This window comes from Fulmarus glacialis, unplaced genomic scaffold (assembly GCF_000690835.1).
Source record: "Fulmarus glacialis isolate BGI_N327 unplaced genomic scaffold, ASM69083v1 scaffold12983, whole genome shotgun sequence".
Lineage (NCBI taxonomy): Eukaryota > Metazoa > Chordata > Aves > Procellariiformes > Procellariidae > Fulmarus > Fulmarus glacialis.
The window spans coordinates 1,873-20,178 of NW_009202378.1; the positions used below are offsets into that span (position 1 = coordinate 1,873).

Genomic DNA, 18,306 nt, shown 5'->3' on the forward strand with positions numbered 1-18,306 from the left:
CTTTCTTTAAATAAGGCATCATTTACATGGCTTCCTGTGATCTAGATCAAAGGGAAGGGACAAGCGAGGACAGTGGTATGTTTCAGATTCTATCGCTGCTTGTCTCTATGTTGGCAAACGCTCTCATAAACACCGCTATACAGACATGAACAGTGGAGGGTTTCATGGCTTCACAGCTGTATTCTACGCTCCAATACAAAGCCAGAGTCGTATTTCCTTTTAGCAAAGGGGAGATTTTTCAAACTTCTGAGTAGATGTTTTTCCTCCACAGTACTTCATTCTAGTGCACAGTCTCTCTTTAAAGCCAAGCGGTTTCCAGCACGTAACAGAACAAAGAAAGAGCTCTAGGTTTCTTTTAGGTGGCAAGTGCAATTAGCTTGTATCGTAATCTAGCCACTGAGAAGGTTAATTGCATAGGGGGCCTTGTTTGTTTGTTTTTGCTTAAGCTTCCTCTAGCGCTACAGTATTAATAAATTACCCTGGAGAGAAATAAATAAATATGTTGGCATCTCCCAGACACCACACTGGAAATCCAGAGGGTTTCAGAAAAGCTGCCCCCATGGTCCTGGGAAGGTACTTGGCAAAAAAAGTCCGTATTATACAACTGTCTGTACGGGAGCGACGCACTGTGCGGGAGAGCCAGCTCTCTCCGAGGATGAGGTGGAACGGTTGGTGATTTCTCTCTGCAGTTCCTCCACTTTCTTCTGCAGCTCAGCCCGCTTGGCAAGAAGCTCCTTGTAGCGATTGTGGACAGGTTCCTGCAAGAAAACGTGTAGCTGAGTGCTAGGAGGTAGGCATGGAAGTGGAAGCCTGAACCACAAAACGTTGCCGCGGACCTGGCACACAGCTATGAGGGAAGGAGGAGTGGTACGTGGGTTGTATCGTCTTCAGCCCAGGGGTGGGTAGTTGCTCCGGCTTTGGGATACTCATTTTAACCAACACGTGTAGTGCAATGGTGGCTAAACAAAACTTAGTGTGTATTTTGAAAGATGACAATTACAAAACTCTGATCTCTGACATTTCTGGGGGACGCCGGCCTTGGCATCTCAGCCTGGACATAATTTCAGGGCTTTGGGGAAAAAAAACCAACACAGATTTATCTAAATATTTTTACACAGTTCTGACTGTTAAACAGTACTGGAAAGCATTTGTCATGTTCCTGTATTTAATGCCCCAGATTTGCAAAGCTCTGTTAACTGCAGTTGGACATTGAGGCAATCCAGGAATATGTCCCTTCCTATTAAAAAGTGATTTCAGCATTTAGGGCCATGTTCAGGCTGCTCGTCTCAGGTGCCTGCCCTGGGCGCGCCAGTTTCCCTGCTGTCAGCAGTCAAGAGCGTAACGCGGGCTGCAGTCAGACCCCTCTGCCTTGGGCAGCCAAAGCAAGCAGCAGACTCCTGTTGCCGGTAATCTAAATACAGCCCCAGGGCTCAGATCTAGGATCCCACATCCAAAGAAGTCTTAGGTTTTTAGGCTCTTTCGTAAAAACGAGAGACTTCAGATGAATTTCCCCATATTCTAAGTGAGAATTTTTCCAGATTGCTGAGTATCTTCAGCTTCTGCAGATTTCATGAGGTGGTGACCTCCAGCTGAGCACCTGTACCAGCCAGCCGTTCTTTCATTTGCTTGCATTTGTATTTTAGACTTTTGTTTTTAGATTTAAGCAGAGGCAGCTTAAGTTTGTACATTACTTCCTGTGCTTCAAAGGTCTTGAGCTCCAAAATGGCAGTATTAGTACTAGCAGGGAGGGAAATAAAAGCAGGATCCTTGGAAGAGACGTACCTGCGGTTTCATCCTGGGGTTCCAGCGGATGTAGTAGCCGACCCACAGCTCGAGGTGGCGCATGCTGGCCACGGGATACAGGACGTGGTTGGAGTAGCTCACGTACAAGGGGTTAGTGAAGTCTTCCAGTTGGCTGTTGATATAAGACCAAAGCGACACGGTCTTTTTTGGAAGGCTCTGTAAGGGAAGGGGGTGGAGGAGGCTTTATTTCCCATTTATCTACAAAGTCTATATAACAGCATATACACATGCCTGTCATTAATACAGAGCTGGTTGCCTTTTTGTAGCTTAAAAAAAACCAAACCCGTTCTTTTGATGTGGTTATTGTAATCAAAGCACATGGATGCAAGCAGGCACACACGCACCCTGGCACGGAAACATCCCCTCTTACCCACCCAGCTGCCAACACAGACCAGGAACCGCAGCAAGGGGACACTGGCACATGAACTCTCAATGCTTTAGTTAAACTTCACCCTCTTTAAAGTGCTCCTGGAGGACTTGCTGGAGTACTTAATTGCAAAAAAAAAAAACAAAACCAAAAAAAAACCCCACATTTGACTTGGGCCCTGATCTAGTAGAATAATTAGGCCTGTGAATAGTCCCAGTGAAACCAGTGTTAAAGTGGTTTCTAGATTAAGTACTTCGCTAAGCTGAGGCCTTAAAAAAAACCCCCAAATCCACAGGCAAATGGCATGCAGGTTTTCTTCTCTAGCAATTACAATTATTCAATCACTGTGGACTCTAGAGAAACTGATTTCATCACAGTACAATGCTATCACTTCTGTATTACAGTAATATATTATTATTTTTATTTTTTAACTGATGTGCTGTCAAATATAATCACATCAGGTCCACACAGCACTGTCCTCAACGTCTGTGATGTTAGGCTGCAACCTTCTGGTGACAAAATGCTTCATCTTTCGGTAGGTGAGACAGAATGAATGTCATTGCTTTTCCTTCTGATTCCAGAGTGGGTCTGAATAGGGTAGTGTTTGAATGGTCCGAATGTATGCATCTATACGCTCCTCCCTTGGCAAACAAACCTTGACCAGACTGCAAGGCAGAGCTGGCTGGTGGCAGGACCTAGAGGCATGTCCTCCAAATACTAGCAGCTCTGTCCTCTCCCAGAAAAATGCAAGCACAGCAAGAACACACATTGAGACCAGTTACTTGCTGTAACCTGTGCGTGCAGAATGACAATACACACTTGGTAGTTAAAATCAACCTAACGGGACCACTGCAAGGAAAAGGGAGCGCAAAAAGGTACCAGTTTCCACAAAGAAGGTTACATTAAACTGGAGTTCAAAGAAAAATTTGCATTTCCAACTACTCGGGAGACAACAGGAGCTATTCAGCCACCAGTGAGTAGCTGAAAGCTACTGGTGACTGTCCAGAGGGAAATGGTATTACTCTGAAATGTAAAGTTTCCAACAGACAGCAGTCTGCAGAAAGAGGAAGATACCCTGTGTCCCAGCTGTTAAGAAGGCTTGGCATTACCCAGACCTGCATTTACCACTATCTTGGAGTGCTGAAACTTCTCTAGCATTATGTGGCCAGCTAAAGCAATCACTGTACCATGCCTTCACTGAGAGACGCTGTCTTACCTCCTTCACTCTCTGCTGCTCACTGCTGCACAGGAAGGTCCCAAACAAACAGCTGTACAGGTGATCCAGGATGGTTATCAGGAAGTACTCGTTGAACTCAAATGCTGTAGGAAACTTCAGACAGAACCAGAAAATTATGTTGGGATTTTAGAACAGGGATAGCAAATAAACTTTCTCCCATTTTGTGGTCTTGGTAAGGAGTTGGCCTCTCGTCTTTATTTCTAAATTAGGATTTGTCTCTGTTCTTTGCCTGGCGGAATATTCAGGATCATATTTGCTCCTTCCAGGAGCAAGAGTTTCTCTCTTGGAAAACTGCTTTACATGCACAGAGAGGAATTTTGAGCAAAAGCCAGAGGTCTGAAGGATTTCACCGCTGTGTTTATACATACTCAGTGCTGCTTCAAGTTGAAGCTTGCTCTGCTATGCCTGCCCCTAATGACAGACCATGCAACGAGACTGTGAACAAAAGTCTGAAGCATACGTGAAATAACGCATAAAAAGAAATGGAAATTTCCTGGGGGCAAGTGGAAATAACCTGCGTGCACAACAGAGCGCTTCCCAGAGGGAACAGCAGGGAGGCATCTTGCAACACAGGTCAGCGGGAGGAACAGGTATATGGGTAGGGGCTGTGTTTGCTGTTGACGTTCCATGCAGAAACAATCAGTCCCAAGACAGGGAGAAATGAAGGTCCACAAAGGGTCAGTAAGAATACATGCAGTGAACTGCAAAGACATGCTGGAGCGATGGAGAGGAGAGCGGGAGGCCTTCCTCCCTCACAAATCACCTTTCTCTTCCCAGGCTGCTCTGGTTGCAACACCCTGACCTCACCAGCAGGTCAGGATGTTTGCTTCTAGGAGCAATCCAGGGATAGCATGATGGAAGTGACTTCTGATGATGGTAAAGCCTCCCTCTTTCTCTGCTCGGACACGATACACAGCTTCCTATATAGTGGCATCCTTTCCGATTTCACCTGTTTTAGTCCATGACAAGCCTAATTTTTTCAAAGAACTGCCTGACCATGGCTGACATTTGCTTAAAATGCAGCACAAAGATCACAGCAGACACAAAAAACATTCCAGGTCCTACATACCCAAGGGAAAAACCTCCCAGCCATAGGGTATCTCTCCCAAACTGTGCCTCTGCCATGCTTGGTCTGAAGCGAGGACCTCAGCTCCTGGCTCTGTACATCAAGCATGAATCAGGAGCAGTATGTTTGCCTTCAGAAGAAGTTAAAATGGAGCAAATGCAAGTCTTCCCTGCAGGTTCGGTTACGAGATCAGCTTGAGCGGAGGCAACAGGGATCTGCATGCACCCACCATGCTAGAGACTTACATTAGCAGCTCGAGTCACTTATGCTTCTGAAGGCACAGTGGGCTAGTGAGGATGGCTGGGGTGTCTGTTCCTGCCCGTGATACACGTGAGGCAGCTGTTCTCTATTTCACGGCGAGGCAAGCTGCTTCTCACAAGCTCGTATTTATTATAGCATGTATGTAAGTAGCACCCACTAACTAGCTCATCTGATGCAACCCGACATCGTGGCCTTCCTGTGCACTTGTGCATTCAGGCTCTTTGCTAAACAGACTCCCAACAAACTTGTTGCCAGAGCAGAAGCCCAGGAAGGAGAGCCTGTGCAGGTTAGCTTGGAAATTACTCCTGTGGCCAGATCTTGGCCGCACTGTGCCATGTCTTGGTACAATGGCTTTGTGGACATGTGTGCCACCCAGCAACTTACCTGTCTTGTCATTTGCCAGACACAGTCGATGAACTGGAGGAAGACAGGAGAGCGATCTGCGTCTGCGTGATTCTTATCTCCATGGCCAACTCTCTGAAACAGAGGAGGACAAAGAACATGAGTCACATGGGGCTTCATGGGGAAATTGCTGGGGTCTCCTCTCAGTCACCCAAGCCTTTACCAATAGCTTTAAGAAGGTTCAAATGAGTCCTGATTTTCCTTTGTCCATATCAGTGGGTAAAGGAGTAAAGGACAGCTACTCCCTTTGTTTTTGAAGTGAAACTTCTTTATGGGGATATTTTCATGCTAAATTTAAACAAGAGTTGTTTGAGTAGAAGCTCCAGATGCTATGCTGGCACCGATTTCAGTTAATAGCTAAAGTTCAGAAGGAAAAAAAAGGAGAATGCTTTTTGCTTCAGTTGCAGCTGTCGTCCTGGCTACTTCAGTAGTACAGTGTGCTAGATCTAAACACTACCTACAGGCATGGCATGTGGCGATAACCGTCACACAACACCTCGCAGCTTCCAAGCGCTGTACAAACACTAACCCAGCCCATCTCCTGCCACCTCAAGAGAGGCAGTGATGAAAGTATCCCCAGAAGTAGGCCTCCAACCCTAACCATGCTGTGGGCCTTGGATAAGACACGCAAGGCCTGATTCCTTATAACTAGTATAGTACGTGACTGGTTATAATTACCCAGGAGCCCGAAGTACTGTACAAAGACAGAATAAGAACTTGTAAGTAACAGAGATCCCCTCCTCTTCTGTAATACTGTTCTCCCCTCACTGAAGGAAATCAGTACCATTATCTTCTTTGTATAGACAGGGAAGCTAAAATACTCATAGTTCAAACACCAAGATAACAGGTTTGCCACAGCAGAACCTCAGTTGCTTAGTGCCTCAGTTTCCCCTCTTCATCACAGCATTTGACTATGCAACCCACCATCGCATGTGCTGTAAACAGACCTTGTTCCAGCCCTTGCCAAAATTCAATGACTACAAGAGAACAGCTACAAGCAAAACACAATAGGAACAAAGACTGAAAGGATACTACTGAAAGGCTCTCTCAATTCCCATCAGTGCAAACCTTAACAAACTGCTGTGTTACAGGTCCGCAAGCTGCCTCTCTGCTGACTCTAGGCACACAACCGCGAGCTACTCTTGGTCCAGTCTCAAACTGCTGATCTTTTACCTAAATAATTAAAAGCCTCCCCAAAAATAAAATGTGCCTGAAGAAAATGTGAGGTCAAGGCCGTATTCCCCAGCCTCTTCAATACCAAGGCATTTGTTAGATGACAGTGTCCAAGCAGTCTCAGAAAATGGAACTGAAAGAAAAACAAAAAATACCCCAGCGGTCTCTGCCAACTCCCAGCAGAAATGCCTGTCCTGAACCCAAAGCACACTGTTAGTTTAAGCCTAAGCATGGGAACACGATGTATCAGTCAGGCACCTGAGAGATTTAATACCACCTGTTCCTCCTATCTAACTAATACTGTCTCCAAGGAGGTTAAGAGATGACTGGAATTGTAGGCAGAAAATAATAGCAGCAGCATTCACCTTTCTTCTGTGATTTCAGCTGGGAGACTTCTCACAGGAAAGGCTAAACTCCTTTGAAATCCTTCAAGGTGGACAATAACTTTCTGTTCAGTGCCTTCCAAGGGCTAGTGACTCACCAGCTGAAATCTGTGGCCGAAGCTCAGCCACTCCTTCTCCACTAGCACTTCAAAGCCCCTGATAGTTCGGTAGTAGCCATCTAACATGAGCAGAGAGAGAGAGGTGAGCTGGGCTGTCCGGTCCCAGCCATCACTGCAGTGTACAACCACAGACGTCTTCCCTGACTCCACCTTGTCAGCAATCCGAAGGGCTCCAGCGAGAATGAGCTAGGACAAGAAAAAAAAAGTTATGAAATCTCTTTAGAACAGAAACTATAAATGAAAAATGGCTAGTGACAACACAGGACAAACCAAGGGCTCTGTCTGCCTCAAGGAGAATGGTAAATCAGTTCCAACTACTTCATAACTAGGACAGCAAATTGGTGAACGCATTTTTTGTTCCAGCAAGATGACAGCACATCTAAACTGTAGTGCAGGCACAACTCTAGAACAGCCCTTGCATTAAGCTCAGTCCTTGGACAGGTCAGGATTTAAACGCAGGAGCATTCTGTGTCTGGACACGAACAGAAAATGGCCGTCGCCTTGCAACTGCCCCAGGAGCAGATTTGCCCCTATCTGCATTAGCAGGTCGACAATGTAAGCTGGACGTTTTTAGGAGAGAAAGAGCTTAATTTGAAAACCAACATCTGTAGAAGCTGAAGTATTTTGCCCCACTCATTCTGACTCTGCTTGGATTCCTGAAAGGCTGACGGGGCATGAACTCCCAACATTTGCTGGTCTGGACTAGGCAGTAATGCCAGGATGTCAAGAATCCCTGAGTCAAGACCTTGGAAACTCTGGGACTCCTCCTGTGCTCTAACCAGGGCTTTCACAGTTACACATTACCCAGGAACACAATTCACTTCCGAAACACCATCTTTCAGTATTTCAACCCCCTCTCTTGTCCCTCTTCCCATCTCCTTAAAATTTCCCATTCCATGAAACTGTGGTTTTAGTTGTTTTTAAGTTGAAAAGAAATTGTAAGTCTTTAAATTTCTCATTAATTGAAAATCCAGCAGTGGAATTAGCTCTGGATACATTTCCCAGTGAACAGACTGGTACGGACTTGTGCTTACTAAGCCACATCCAGTGGATACAGACATGCATACCTTGATATGCTCTAGCCAGTGAGTTGACTCTAAATTAGACAGCCAGTGAGTCTCCTCAATATTGGGATACACAATTTCTTTCAGTTTTCTCAGCGACTCTCTCATAACATGAATATTGTGAATGTCCAGGAACACTAATTCTGCATTCTGATAGGCATCCTCACTCTCATAGCCCCCTCCTTTAGCCTGAAGAACAAAATCGACGTAAAAATCATTAAACAAAACCATGTTTTATATTTTATCCCAATTGTTTGTCCTGAGCAAATAACAGCTGATAAAATACAACAGTGATTGTGCTATCTAAAGCAGGCAGAAAACATTGTATTTATCTTACAATTGGGAACAAACACGTACACGCACACACTTAGTGGCTCTTTCCTGCGATAGTAATGAATGCTATAATTTTTACCAAAGAATATCAAATTACAAGCCTTCTTTTTCTCTGTAATTATCATTTATCCCCATTCAAGCTGCTAGCTCATTAGATTCACTATTCTGTCATTTACAAATTTACCATACTATTATAGAGGAGTATATCCCACACACTAATTGCCTTTCCTAAGTAGTGGGAAAGACAGATTTTAAAAAAAAAAAAAAGAAAAAAAAAATCAGCTTTAGTGCAACAAAGCAGTTCTATCATTAAAACAGGGCTTGGAGTGATGGCATGAGACGTAACAGCAGGAAGAACACAGCAACCTTCCTAGACATTAAAGATCCCCAGCTTATATTTTGAAATTAAAGATCATGATGCCTGATTTTCAGAAATGCTTGAGTAGCCCCTGCTCCCATCAGGGACAGGGTTCTGGTGCTATTAGAGGAAGCAGTCTTTCAATGATGTGAAGTGAAAAATGGTGATACACAAGATCTAAGGTGTTAGAGTTTGACGTCAGTACTACTTTGATTTTTTTTTCCTCCTTCCAATCTCATTTCCCGATGTAGATTAATCCAAATGGACCTTTAGTAGTCACACTGATATCTTACAGATACCAGTGCCGGTGTAACAGTTTGTCTAGAGAATCAGATCATTGCATATGATTCCTTTCACGGTGGAAAACCTTTAGTGATCCTCAGGAATAATTTGAAATGGTGGTGGGAAATGTGCTCTAAATTATTATATTCCCAGCTTTAGAGAGGAAAAAGCACCTGACCTTATTGGCTACAGCATTCACACTAGGCCTTGCATCAAATATGAAGATTTTATGGGACTGAGCATTAGAATCCATGATGGCTTGAAGATACTTTTCATCTTCCTTGCTCCGCTTGCCACTCACTCCCACCATTGGCTGGCTACAGCGAGTGATCGTTGCTTGACTTTCTGGGTGAATCCATGACAACACCTTTGGAAACAAATGAGAAAGAATGAAGGAAAAATGGGATTCATTAAACCAGTGAAGTGTTTTCCCTGTAATGGATTGCTCTGGGATCCTGCCATGTATTAGCTGGTTCCAGCAGGCTGGATTCTATTAAATCACGATTGAATGAAAAAAAGAACTCTTCTGTCCTTATTCATTCATTCTGGTGGCATTCCCAAAGTTTAAACAAACAAGAGGTGACTGAATAGGTTTAAGTCTGACTTTCAAATATGATGCAGACTGTTTTCTCACTGTTATGTGAGTCACAAACACGCTTTCTCGCTCTGCAGTCATTAGGCTATGTCTTACGCTACATTATGCCATCTAAAAGTTAAGCACTTTAGGAAGAGATTTAATTTTCTACAGACTTGAGAAGTAAAACAGTACATTTTCAGTTACTGCTGAAATAATCATCATAACGATGTGCTTTGTCTTCATTTCATTTAATAAGCATTTTCATCAAGAGTATCACTAAGTATTCCTCTATCCTGAAAGTCAGAGTAGGCCAGACAATTGTAAACAACCAAATAGGGCTGCTTTGCATTTCCCTGGAACTGAACTGAGATTCGGTCTGGGTTGTGCTAAGTTATCTTCTCATTTTGGTTTAGTCTACATCTCTTCCACAACATTAGTTCCAGCAGATAATGTTGCTTTCTAACTCCTCAAATGTGTTGCTGTCACTTTTATTATCCATTGACCATTTATTTGCTCCCTGGAATCCACTCAGCCTGATCTTGGTATTATTTATGGCCCAAAAGTATGTAACAACACCACATCAAAGCAGCTTCTTTTGTCACACTCACTGGTATGCGTCCTCTTGATCTGAAAGATGCTACTCTCTTTAATTCTTCATCAGGAATGTTTACAGGCACAGCTAGAATGGCAGGGTATGTATCACACAGCTCATAGCGCTCATTAATCTTGGTCAACCTCCAGCTTTCATTGGGAATTCCCTAAAGAGGAAGCAACAGCAGGTTAGCAAATGAGTTGCTCTGAGACCTCAGCACAGTCAAATCCCCAGACCTGAAATTCAAGGCAACTTTTGTTAATGAAGGACAGTTAGGGCTGGAGCCTGGGACTGCATTATCTTGGTAACTTGCATTTCATGCTTCTTCCCAAAGAGGTAGATGTTTTGCTCAGGTTACTGAAGAACAGGAAAACTAGAAGACTGCAGACAGGCTCACCTATGGCGAAGGAACTGTGGAGGCTATAGATGTGGCAACACAAGTGATCCCCCTGAGAGGATCTTTAACACACCTCCTGGTCTCCTCATGGTGCTTACAGGAGAGCCAGGAGCAGGACAGAATGAGTGACCGACAGTCTTCACTCCTCTCTTAGCACTCAGCTCAAACGTGGTGGGTGGAAACTGGGGATGGAAAGTGGAGTTACTAGACAGGATGGAGGGGAAGACAGAAGGGAGAACAGGCAGTAAAACACCCCCTCAAAAAATCAATCTGTTTTGGGCCTTGTTCAGTGTTTGTGGCACAGCTGTGCAATCCCCTAAAAACACCAGAAACCTAATGATTGTGTGTCTCTGGCTGCGTGACTGTATGTGATCTGGACAGTGATGTGCAACTCCCATGTTCCTCTCAGACTAAGCTCTCTAGTTGTACTAGTCTGACTTGGGCTGGGAGAGTGTGTGTGTGAGCTACACACGCACACACATTACCGAGCTCAGCATGCCCTGATGGAGAAGCAACTCAACAGCTTCCCTGACGATAACCTCCAGGTAACACCCGAAGCACAATGGGGACAGATCCTGACAACCTGCAGACTTAGTTTGGCCGGTGCTGGGAGTTAACAGATCAAAACGGTGTGGTTGCTACTGTGTGCCTGCAAGGAGAGATTTGAACAGACACATGCTGCAGCAGGGGTGAGCACCGACACAAAGCATCTCTGTGGGGTAGACAGATCTACTACAGTGAACATGGCCAGACTGTTAAGCGGAGTGTCTGATTTAGAGGAACATCAGCTCTTAAAACAATACATGCTTCTGTTCTAATAAACAGTACTTCATTTTAAGGAGGGTGGTGGGACACTGATTACCATGGTTGCGGCTCCTGCAGGAAATAAATGACAAATCTAACACAAGTCAGACGAGTTGTGGTAATTATGGTTGACCCACACAGACTGCAGCCAGCTCCCCGTGAGCAGTGAGTCATGCTGTCACAACAGGTCATGGTTAGAAATAAGAGAGGACAGACCTTCTGTCTAATACCAGTCACACCCTGCTTGTGAACCACCCCTGGTCCTGGGGCCCTCCCTGGGAAGGAAATGTTACTACAAGGAATCAGCAGAGCTGCCGGGATCACGAGAACCCCAAAACCCTAAAGGAAAGCTATTTTTGGCACTGCCTGAAGCCAAAGAAGTGGCAGAAACAGACATCAAACAGCGTGTACACACAGTCCAAGCTTACTGATGGGTAAAACAAGCTCAGAGGTCTACCTGCTGTACACAGCAAGGATGGAATCTCCTGTGTCCACCAGCTCTGCTGTCAACCAGGGAATAGGAAGACTTGCTCTTAGCTGTCCATCAGCTGTGATCAAACTAGTTACTATCTGGAAGTGAACTAATGGCAAATGACTAAATTGTTCTCAGTCCTACCCTACTAAGTACATGACTGCACTGCAATGATCCATCAGCAACGCTTGGAGATTTCACCTCCCCCAAATCCAAATTAAAACTACACTGTTGGCACACTCTTGGCAAAGAAAATGGGAGCTGACAAGCAGCTACGTGGAAGAAAAGCTCCTTTTCATTCTATGCTGCAACTCCACCAGTGCTCCCTGGGAAGATCAAGCAGTCACTGGCACTATAAAACCCCCTATTCACAGTGTTGGGCAGAATGGCTTCAGCACATGCTGCTCGATCCAGAACCGACACCTCCAAAGCTCTAAGTCTTTCAGCTGCCACCCTGACAAATTTGAATGAAATCTTTCCTTTGCAATAGCCCAGACCAGGAAAATCCATGACAATCCCTCAAAGAAAGAAAAGATGCTGCGTGTCAGCGTTCAAATTTCCTTTGAATCACAAGGAATGTCTGCTTTCCCCTGGCACAGGAGCCTTGAATCACAGCACCACCCAAAGAGGGCTTTGGATTCAGATTGTGACTTTTTCTAAGGACTTGAAGCAAGCAGAAATAAGCAAAGTAGGCTAGAAGAGGAGCTGAATTTGCATCTTCCCAGGATGTTTGCCATGATGCAGTGTAGCTTGTGCATTCATGCTCCTTCAGATTTGCACTTTCTCCAGCTGGAATCAATAGAAAAAGCTAAACATGATATAAAGCACTTTGGCATTTCACTGCTTCCTGGAAAGTTGTAAGCACCCAAAATCCTACTATCAAACCAAACCAAACCAAACAGTTACAGATGTAACTCAAGAAGCCTCTGCAGGCTCGGGACCAGCTCTGGGAGCCGCCTGCCTGTGCACCTGCAGTAGGAACCCAAGCATGCCTCTCTACCAGCAGGTGTGATGGTCCAGAAGCTGCTAGGTGTCCACGTTAGTGACCAGAGCATGCTGCCCTGACTGGTGCACAAGGTCTGTCTTCTCCAGGTAAATTAACACTGCTAGTAGACCCTGGTTTCAAGGGAACTCACATGTTCAGTTGCTGCCAGAGGGCAAAGTGAGGAAGGCAACATGGCCACATCTACAGTCATAAATTAAATGTGCCCATGACTTTTCTCACTGAGACTAGCTGGCACAGTGCGCCTCACATCCATACTGTTAAACTCACTTGTCCTCAAAACGGGAGTTTGTCTGAACTGCCTACTGGTGATCCTTGGCTTGTGTCAGCCTCTGAACTGCGCCCAGGTTTGGGAGCAGGCGAGCTGGCCTGGCAGCCCTCCCTCTTCTCTGCTCCACAAGGCCCGACTGCCCCATCAGGCCCCAGCTCTGATGTGGCCCAGCTGCGGTTCAGACTGCCACGGACACTGCAGAGACATACAAAATTGCTGTGTGAAAATCTATAGAAAGGCAAGAAATGTAAAACTGCAGATAGAGGAAGAGGATCGTTGAGAGGGGGATCGCTGGCAGATCAAGGTTTCAAGAGAGAAAACATCATCATGAAATGGTATAAAATCCTATGCTGGTTTCAGCCGGGATAGAGTTAATTTTCTTCATAGTAGCTGGTATGGGGCTACATTTTGGATTTGTGCTGAAAATAGTGTTGATAACACACTGATGTTTTAGTTATTGCTGAACAGTGCTTACACAGCATCAAGACTGGGGCACTGCATGATGGGGTTCTTACACTTTCCCTGTGAAAGCAGCATGGCTAGGGTCTATCTCAAATGCCTGTATACAAACACATGCAGCATGGGAAACAAACTGGAGCAGTCGTCATGCTCAGCATATAAAGCTGAGGGAGGAAGAAGGAAGCGGGGGACGTTCAGAGTGATGGCGTTTGTCTTCCCAAGTAACCGTTACACGTGATGGAGCCCTGCTTTCCTGGAGATGGCTGAACACCTGCCTGCCGACGGGAAGTAAGGAGTGAATTCCTTGTTTTGCTTTCCTTCCGTGCGCAGCTTTTGCTTTCCCTATTAAACTGTCTTTATCTCAACCCACGAGTTTTCTCACTTTCACCCTTCCGATTCTCTCCCCCATCCCACTGGGGGGAGCAAGCGAGCGGCTGTGTGGGGCTTAGTTGCCGGCTGGGGTTAAACCATGACAAATCCAAAAGGAAAAACTGCGAGTTTACCAGGCAGTCATTGGGTGAGGGCCAACAGCTGGGTCATCCTTGTGCTGGTGTTGACATTACTGGTGGAAGATAGCAACAACAACCCAACTGAGGGAGGTGCAGAGGCTGATCCTTCTCCTCTCACTGGTGCCTGCCTGGCCTGGAAGGTCTCTTCAGATGCCTTCTCCGAGGTGGTGAGTACTAATGCTCAGCCTATTAGCTAGTTAAATCTCAGCTATCTTTTTTAGCCAGTAAATAATTGCTTCATATTCTCAATTTGCATACATCTTGCTGGAAGAATATCTTCATGCATGGCTAAAGATGCTCAAACACACTCACTCAAAAGAGGGACGGTAACAGCCTGGACTGAAGCTATGCCTGGAACTTGCGATGAAGGTGCCTCAGTGCTTGGGAACACTCCTTACGACTGTATCATCTAACCACAGAGACGCAGCCCTCCACACACAAACCAGACTTGGTTTCCCTCTGGATAGTCATTCATGCCTTACTTTAATGACCTGTGCTCAGTTATCACTTGACCTATGCACGTTGTAGAAGATGGAGTTTCTTTCTTTGCAGGGAAAAGCTGTTGAAGACACACCAGCACAGCACTGAAATCATCACCTTGCAAAGCACATGTTTAAAGTTAAGCACATGAGGATCTTTCACTGACAGGAAAAAATTAATTTCCTTGCTGGAATTACTCAGTCACATCTCTCTACGGGATCCAGTAGACCGATTCTGAGCTTAGCCATGCAGGTACACCCTGAGCTGCAGCGGGCAAGGCAGGGCGGGTCCCGAGTTACACACCAGCAGTGCCTCTCTCAAACTTGGTTTGAGCCACGAGTAACCAAGAGGCTGAGCACATTAGCTCAGGTGCATCCCTACACCGACACAGGATACAGCTTCCACAGCCAAGCTGGTCCCTCTGCTGCGTACTCAGCCCAGTGCGTCCACTTAGCACAAGAGAGCTGTGATCCATTTTGCAGTAGAGACATACCTAGCATAAGCAGGACCTCAGTTAAACCATGGGACATTTAACAGTTCAATTCTCATTTTACTCCCCTAAGTTACACCCAGCAATCCTCTGCAGGATGCTGTTCTCATGCTCTACCTTTCCCACTCTGCTTGTGTACTAATGCTGGGCACTTCTTTTATCCTCAAAACAGGTCAGCTCCTCTTCTGAATTATTAATTTCTATATGTTTTCTCTGAAAGCAGCAACCACAGCCCTAAACTGTGGCTCCCTGGCACATATGACCAGAGCATAGGATTAGACGAGCATGACTTCTATAGGGAAACATCACACATTTCCAGCTTCACAACCCCTTGTAATATTTTCCAAATGCTCCCCACCTTGTTAAGGGAAATTAAAGCTTTAAGTTACTCCAAAGGCATCTCAAGGCCTTTTGGTTTCAACTGAGTCTTATTCACTTTGCAATTCTGTTTTATACTTTGCCAGCCTGCGTGTAATAAAAATCAGGGAGCAATTTCAGTTTTAAATTTCATTTGCCACATGTGATTCCATTTACTGACTAAATCCCAAACCTCTCTGAGTTCCTTTTGTTCTCTACAGGTTGTTTACTACTCCCCACAGTTTTACACAATCACAGATTTTTAATAAGTTACATATTTCCATCTTTCCCAAGAATGCTAACAGAGAAGTCAGGGGTTTACTGAATATCTTGCCTAATTGCTACAATGTCTATCATATCAACACACTTATATTAATCTGAAAAAAAATTATAATAAATAAATCATACCACACATAAACTTGCCATGTCTACCAGTGTAGACACAGATCCTACCATGGATCCTACTCTAAAAGTCTTTTCTGGATGCCTGGTAATTGGCTTCTAATTTTGCTCCGCTCCCCTTTCTCTGTGTCCCTGCTCCCACAGGGAAATGACTGACCTGGCCTAAGACATACCAGGTTAACGCCTGGCCGTACTGCTGGGCTGCTTATGCCCTAGATCAGCTCTTCTCTAATAGTTTTTAAACCAATTCCAAAAGGTCCTGCAGATAGTGCATATGTCCTGCTTTTCTACTTCTGATCACAATTCATACAGTCAGAGACAGGTAATCCCATTATCTGATTTGATGACGCCAGTTTTGTTTCACTGTTAACGAATCCCTGCTGCCATTTCAGGACATAATCCTGATTTACTGTCGTATTTGTTATTGCTTTAACAGAACCTGGTTGGATTAAGAAAAAAGGCTAAGACATTCACACAGATAAATTGAACATCCATAGTTATAAATGCTGGAATTAAATAAACAGACCGAAATACCTAAAAGTTTTGGAGGGGACGTAAAGCTTCATGCTGCAGGACCTAAATCAACTCTAACGAAAGGGATGAAATTCTCCTCCTGGCCAGATCACAACATAAACATCTACTGCAGTACAGTTTGCCTCTTCTTCAGCAGCTGGTGTTGGTCACTTTTGGAGATAAGCTACTGGAACAGATGGATTACGTGATCTGGAATGGGAATGACTGTGGCCCATCATGGGTAAAATTCAGATAAGTCGTGGCTGCAAAAAATCCTGGTTTGGATTCATTTTTGCAGTTATCAATGTAAGCAAATGACTGGGGGCTTCAGCACATGGACATCAGTTTGGTTTCTTGACATAAAAGCAGTCAGGCTAAGTTTTCCCTGTCCGCTCAAAAATGATACAAAAGCAGGTCATAACAAAAGAAGTACATGCTGCAGCAATGTCTCAATCGTGACATGCTTTACACATAACAGTGCTACCTCATGTGACCAGAAACAAACACACCACAGCCCAAAGTCCCATTTTCTTTACAGAAAGGCCGTGAAGAGCTGCAAATCACATGCATGTAAATATATGTATCCTTTCACTGTGTAACCAAGCTCCTGCCAAATTTAAGGTACAGCTAATCACAATATAAAAACTAATAGGGATAGAAAAGCTTGTATTCTAAAATCAGACATGCCAGGATTAAGAAATTGGAATAATTTACCTTGAAATTCTCAAGGGTAACCCTTCCTTCTTTCCAGACATTGTAAGAATGTCTTTTGTACTCCATCTGTTTTAACTGAAGCTTGGCTAAGCAAATGCTGTGCTTTTCAATGGAGATTATTTTGGTAGCACAGGTATTCTTTAGTCTTTACTCCAAAGTTCTCAGTCCTGTAAAGAAGCATCTTTCCCATACAGCTTGGGTTGCAGATCTTTCTTTATAAACAGATCTTTCCTTAAAATAACTACCATGAAGGAGGTAAATTCTAAACAAAGCAATAATTGCTGCATTATCTGGTCTTATTAGTCAAAGTTGACCTTAGATACTATGTGTGTCACTGATTACAAACGATCGGAGTTTGTCTCTACTAGGATTTTAGATTGTGGTATCTCATTGCAAAACATACACTTTTTTGCAATGAAGACAGCGGAGGTAAGATACATCTCACTTTCAATTAGCAACCTAGAAGCCAGCGATCTATCTTAGGCAGCTATTTTAGGAGGGAACAAATCACCCCCAACAGTGAAGCTCTCTCTCCCCATCTGTTAATGACAGGCCCAGAAAACCAATTTAGAAGGCATGCCCAGCTTTTAGAAGACTAAAGCTAGGAAAAAGAATCCCTTCCTTAGGTTTTGGATGTCAGGAATCAGATGAACAACTAGGCTAGGACAGATGTCTTGTTTTGGTTTGCTTTATGGGAAAGATCCAAATAAATCTTTAAATTAAATGGCTGTAAATTTCTTAATTTTACGAAGGAAAATTGGTTTTATCCTGGCAGATCTGGATGAGACAAAAGTTTACTGTGTCCAGGGCAAAACTGTCACCAAATTGTGCTGTTTCCTCAACTTGAGAATTTTATGACAAGAATGATTTCATTACAAAAACCAAAATTCTCCCATCTTTTCCCCCAGGCAGGACCCCTCAACTTTTTATCGCAGTATTCCTAACTGACAGCCTACCGCTTCATTATCACTAATACCTTTGACCAGTCTACTCTGGACACACTACAATTGTCTGTTCCAAGCTATGCTTAATCACAACACTCTCTAGGTTGATCCCTACGCCGATTCCCCATGAAAATGAAGGCATTCTACATGTAATTTTTTTTCCTTCCAAGTTCCTGTTTGAGATATCTTACAGAAAACTGTAAAGAATTGAAACTGATACAAGCAAGAGCTGAGGTGTGGAACTCAACAATGGGATATCTGTACCCACAAAATGCATCCTCCATTCCTAACTGCCAGCAGTGGCTGATGACTAAGCCAGAGTAATAGTTTTTTTCTACCAAAGCCTAAAGTCAGCTCTCTGCAGCCTGATGGCTGCATCATCAGTGGATGCTACTATCTCTAAAGCTGTACTGCTGTCATCAATCACTGCAATGTGGAGAACAATGTCCTAACCCAGCCTGCAAGACAGTTTTC

The 18,306-nt window shown here is 44.3% G+C and overlaps 1 protein-coding gene across 1 annotated transcript in view; it reads right to left on the reverse strand.

Moving 5' to 3' along the window:
• Positions 1-225: 225 nt before the first annotated feature.
• The window catches only part of MTMR2 (myotubularin related protein 2), a gene marked incomplete at its 5' end in the record, with an annotated part of 21,482 nt that continues 3,401 nt past the window's right edge, over positions 226-18,306 (reverse strand). Inside the window, 8 exons of the mRNA XM_009574259.1 lie at positions 226-758; positions 1,783-1,959; positions 3,387-3,500; positions 5,119-5,211; positions 6,791-6,997; positions 7,879-8,064; positions 9,027-9,215; positions 10,034-10,183. Of these exons, the coding sequence (XP_009572554.1) occupies positions 597-758; positions 1,783-1,959; positions 3,387-3,500; positions 5,119-5,211; positions 6,791-6,997; positions 7,879-8,064; positions 9,027-9,215; positions 10,034-10,183 (1,278 nt within the window). The remainder of the gene's footprint in view (positions 759-1,782; positions 1,960-3,386; positions 3,501-5,118; positions 5,212-6,790; positions 6,998-7,878; positions 8,065-9,026; positions 9,216-10,033; positions 10,184-18,306) is intronic.